This window comes from Procambarus clarkii, chromosome 92 (genome assembly GCF_040958095.1).
Source record: "Procambarus clarkii isolate CNS0578487 chromosome 92, FALCON_Pclarkii_2.0, whole genome shotgun sequence".
Taxonomy (NCBI): domain Eukaryota; kingdom Metazoa; phylum Arthropoda; class Malacostraca; order Decapoda; family Cambaridae; genus Procambarus; species Procambarus clarkii.
Window position 1 is genome coordinate 12788385 of NC_091241.1, and position 5688 is coordinate 12794072.

The following is a 5688-nucleotide window of genomic DNA, read 5'->3' on the forward strand; positions in this document are numbered from 1 at the left end:
CACGGCTCACCATCATCACTGTGTAACCAAACACTTGTGAGGTTACACCCTCATCCTTGAGGTGAGGGTGTAGCACCTAACTTATTAGCCCATAAGTGAGGTGTTTCACATATATATATGTCGAAAGAGAGACTGTGATGACCCCGGGCACCGCCGGGTACATCTCCTAGATATTTTAACTACTCATAAGCATTCAGGAACGATTTACCATATTTCCCAAATTCACTGACATAGATCCTTTTTATCTTATTATGCCATGTAATTTAGGATCGTTTTTCTCCTAGGTATCATATGAGATTTACGATCTTAAAGCAGGTCACGCTCTGAGAGGATAAACGTGTCTAATATGACCCCTGATGCCACCAGGACTGTTGCCTATCAATCTGTAGAACACTTGTTCTTCTCTGTAGAACACTTGTTCTTCTCTGTAGAACACTTGTTCTTCTCTGTAGAACACTTGTTCTTCTCTGTAGAACACTTGTTCTTCTCTGTAGAACACTTGTTCTTCTCTGTAGAACACTTGTTCTTCTCTGTAGAACACTTGTTCTTCTCTGAAGAACACTTGTTCTTCTCTGTAGAACACTTGTTCTTCTCTGTAGAACACTTGTTCTTCTCTGTAGAACACTTGTTCTTCTCTGTAGAACACTTGTTCTTCTCTGTAGAACAAGTGAACTTTTTGGTTAAAGTTCAATAATAAAATGAAATATTTTTGTCTGGTTTTTGGATTTGTTGTTAAAGTGATTGAGTAGTTAGCAGGAGTAGTTACTGTTGCCTTTATCGTGTTGTTATTGTTGTTGGTAGTTGTAATCGTGGTTGTTGTAGGAGTTGTAGTGGTGGTTGTTGTAGGAGTTGTAGTGGTGGTTGTTGTAGGAGTTGTAGTGGTGGTTGTTGTAGGAGTTGTAGTGGTGGTTGTTGTAGGAGTTGTAGTGGTGGTTGTTGTAGGAGTTGTAGTGGTGGTTGTAGCAATATTCTCAACATATCCATCACCAAGTGATTCAAATAGCTTCGGCTATCACTTCCTTTTGTCCGGTCGTGATGGTCAAGTGGATTAAGGCGTCCTGTACATTCCAGTTGCGTTGCTTCTGGTATGATATTACCTCTCAAATATATACTGTATGCCTTTTCTTTCTCTCTCGTCTATGTTCTCCAATTTCTTCTGTTCCTCCTCTTCTATTCCACTACATCTACCCGTCTCTTCTTCCTCTTGTCCTCCTCCTCCTCCTCCTCCTCTGATGAGTTACCAACACGGACGAACACTGAGAATTACTCAGAATCACTCAAGTGTTAAGTTACCAACCTCTCTCTCTACATCCTGTTTATGTTCGCTTGTTTACCTTCATGGTTTGTGTATCACCCTTGTTTGTTGTTTATGGTCATGGAGCCGGTCGGCCGAGCGGACAGCACGCTGGACTTGTGATCCTGTGGTCCCGGGTTCGATCCCAGGCGCCGGCGAGAAACAATGGCCAGAGTTTCTTTCACCCTATGCCCCTGTTACCTAGCAGTAAAATAGGTACCTGGGTGTTAGTCAGCTGTCACGGGCTGCTTCCTGGGGGTGGAGGCCTGGTCGAGGACCGGGCCGCGGGGACACTAAAGCCCCGAAATCATCTCAAGATAACAAGAAGATAGTGTTTTGTTTACATTCTTTCTTCACATTAATGGTCATTAATATGTGCCTTGTTTGCATTTATGATTCCTGTTTGCGTCGTCAGTGCATCCGCAGCTTCCTATTGGCTCACTGGTGATTGCGTCAGTGCATCCGCAGCTTCCTATTGGCTCACTGGTGATTGCGTCAGTGCATCCGCAGCTTCCTATTGGCTCACTGGTGATTGCGTCAGTGCATCCGCAGCTTCCTATTGGCTCACTGGTGATTGCATCAGTGTGTCGCTAAATTTCTAAGACTCTCATTGGCTGTGGAAGTGTTACATCATCATCTGTTGACAGTGCTCATGGACTCTGATTGGCTGACGAAGTATTACATCACCATCTGGTTCCTCCGATTGGTTGTCATGACAATACGTCACAGATTATATTGCCAACGTTCTCCAATTTTTCTAAATCAAATGATATACCCACAATAGCCTAGCGGACGAAAATTCTTCGTCTTTCTGAAACAACTTACATAACTTGAGGGCAAAATAGACGCAAATAATAGGTCAAGTATTACCTTTTAAAGTATTATTTACCCTTTTCAAAATAAGTATTCCCCAATGAATGAGGATTCGCCGTAGCGTGAGTAAGGGCTATGAACTGGGAGGTTTTGGAGCGCTAAGATATTTATTGATGATACCTGTGTTTAGGGCAAGGTTTAACGCTGATGTATTGAGCGCTCCCGCTTGAGTTATGGCTGTTTCCAGCCGGTTTTTATGTCTAACTATAGTCCAAACTTGTGCGGAGGTGGAGGAGGCTTTTGGTCTGTTCTTTTAGGCTCTTTTTTTTTTTTAATTGCGTTATAAGGTCTTTTTGAATTATAATACTGCATGGTTCAGTTCGTGTTGAATGTTTGAATTTTTGGATTTATGCGAGAGCACACACACACACACACACACACACACACACACACACACACACACACACACACACACACACACACACACACACACACACACACACACACATACAAACACACACACACACACACACACACCAATTCTAATACTAGGAAATATTATCCACAATGAAAAAGACTGAATAAGCCAGAACCTCCCCCCACCCCCTCCCTTCCCTCCCACAGGGGTGACGAGACATGGAGAGCAAAACTAACAGACTACACACAAATACTTCTTGAAGCAACATACATCAGACCCATCAAGAGGAAGAGGAGAGGTTCCACCAGCAACACTATAACCCTTGTTAATACCTGGTTGATGGGGTTCTGGGAGTTCTTCTACTCCCCAAACCCGGCCCGAGGCCAGGCTTGACTTGTGAGAGTTTGGTCCACCAGGCTGTTGCTTGGAGCGGCCCGCAGGCCCACTTATACCTGGTTGATGGGGTTCTGGGAGTTCTTCTACTCCCCAAACCTCCTTGTGACATAGAAACCTTGTATTTCCTCCCTCAAAAATGCTCCAGATGTTGTGAAGAAGGAATATGAGCAGCGTCTTGAACCAGGGCATCATCGTGAGAGAAACTCTCTGAAGAATATGAGAGATTACAGACTGCAGAGTGGTGTTATCTTGAGGTTATCTTGAGATGATTTCGGGGCTTTAGTGTCCCCGTGGCCCGGTCCTCGACCAGGCCTCCACCCCCAGGAAGCAGCCCGTGACAGCTGACTAACACCCAGGTACCTATTTTACTGCTAGGTAACAGGGGCATAGGGTGAAAGAAACTCTGCCCATTGTTTCTCGCCGGCGCCTGGGATCGAACCCGGGACCACAGGATCACAAGGCCAGCGTGCTGTCCGCTCGGCCGACCGGCTCCCATGGTCGATAGACAGTCCTATCTTGAGGTTATCTTGAGATGATTTCGGGGCTTTTAGTGTCCCCGCGGCCCGGTCCTTGACCAGGCCTCCACCCCCAGGAAGCAGCCCGTGACAGCTGACTAACTCCCAGGTACCTATTTACTGCTAGGTAACAGGGGCACTTAGGGTGAAAGAAACTTTGCCCATTTGTTTCTGCCTCGTGCGGGAATCGAACCCGCGCCACAGAATTACGAGGCCAGCGTGCTGTCCGCTCGGCCCGACTGGCTCCCATAGTCGATAGACAGTCGTAATAGACGGAACTAGAACGGGGAGACAGCAAGTTAGATGACGGATTACATTGGTCAGAAATGCAGTAGCAACGGAGTTGTCCGTCCCAATCGTGAAGAGTGAAGCGACAAGGAAAGTAAAGCAAGTCTCTGGTTTATGCAGAGAAGCAAAGGTGTAGAGCAGAAAAGTCTAGGGACAACCCTCCAAACACACACCGAAACTACGACGTTGGTACAACGTTCAAACAAGTTTTAACACCTCCTAACCAGTTATAACAACGTTCAAACAAGTTTTAACACCTCCTAACCAGTTATAACAACGTTCAAACAAGTTTTAACACCTCCTAACCAGTTATAACAACGTTCAAACAAGTTTTAACACCTCCTAACCAGTTATAACAACGTTCAAACAAGTTTTAACACCACCTAACCAGTTATAACAACGTTCAAACAAGTTTTAACACCACCTAACCAGTTATAACAACCAATATAGCAAGTTGTAACAACGTTCTAATACGTCATAAACACGTTAAGCCAAGATGTAACAACTTTATTACAAGTTGTAACAAGCGGAAAATAGAGACAGTTTCGGTTTGTGTTTCCAGGGAAGCGCAGGGAACTAGGAATGGATGACAATGGAGCAGCACTGAAGAGAACCAGAAATTAATGCGCCTGAGTCAGGAGAGAAGGCGAGTTGCAATTTGAAAATGACGTAGCAGCAAAAGCTAAGGACCAACCACTGCTGTTGGTTGCTGGAGAAAGCAACAGTGAGAGAACATGTAATCAGATTAAGAAATAAAGGAGAAATTTTCACAGACAAAAGATATATTAATCTCAACAAAAGAATTGAGGTCTTTACAATAGAACCAACTTGGAGACCAAGTTTGCGAAATGAAAACCTGGAAGAAACAATGGATTACATTGTAGATGTAAAGAAAAGCAAAATCCTGAAAGTACTTGGCGAGAAGTATGAAAAGGTCGAAGTTCGAGCCCCGAATTACAAAAGACGGAGCCTAAGAGCTTAACGTACGATCCTCGCAGACGCAAATTAGTGAATACACAAGAAGTATGAAAATGACATAGAAACCAAATCACAGGAGCAACACAAACCACTAAACAATCACATAATAAAGATATCTCCTGATTACCAAGCAGAAAGAACTCAGTTAAAAAAGATGGATAACTGACTTAAAATGTCAATGCAATCTGACATTATCTTAACACATTAACAAGGAAATATCTAACGTTCTGAAGGAAAGGTTTTACAGAGATTGACCAACATAGTTTTTCTGTGGCGTAGTGGTTGTACACACGCCACTGATTTGGTCGGAGTTCGAGCCCCGAATTACAAAAGACGGAGCCTAAGAGCTTAACGTACGATCCTCGCAGACGCAAATTAGTGAATACACACATTAGCACTCCTCTGACGTAATGGTGTTAAATGTTGTTTTCCTATATTTCCAATGTTATGAAATAATCACCTTATTTATAGCTCATTTAACAAAAAATAGTTTTCCCAATTGTATAAAAGTTATTTTGTGGAGTCATAACGGTGTTGTGTTAATTACAGCTTCATTAATTAAGGCTTGTGTAGTGGAGTCTGGCGCTAACAGTATCCCATCCTAGGAGGAGGAGGTCCAGGAGAGGTATATGGGACGGAAAAGGCAAATGGAAAAGAGAGAGAGAGAGAGGGGAAGGTAACAGGATGGGATGGAAAAGAGAAGATGATAGTAAGAGAGTGGAGAACAGGAGATATTGATAAATAGGCAAAATGTGGAACAGTAGAGATTCCTCCGTCTTCCGCCCTCCCTCCCACCTGCTTCCCTCCCTCCCACTTCCCTCCCACCTCCCTCCCACTACACGGCCCCCCGAGTGCCGGTACTCGGTGCCGTAATCAGCATAAGTGAAGCGGTGGGGAGCGGCGCTCACCAAAGAGACACCAACTCCGGGAAACAAAGCATTTAAGCTGCTTTTTAAAGAGTATCTATTCCTCCCTCTCTTTCCCCC

At 44.2% G+C, this 5688-nt stretch overlaps 1 protein-coding gene across 1 annotated transcript in view; it reads right to left on the minus strand.

Moving 5' to 3' along the window:
• Positions 1-378: 378 nt before the first annotated feature.
• The window catches only part of LOC138359661 (uncharacterized), a 136421-nt gene continuing 131111 nt past the window's right edge, over positions 379-5688 (minus strand). Inside the window, exon 6 of the mRNA XM_069319077.1 lies at positions 379-672. Within this exon, the coding sequence (XP_069175178.1) occupies positions 379-672 (294 nt within the window). The remainder of the gene's footprint in view (positions 673-5688) is intronic.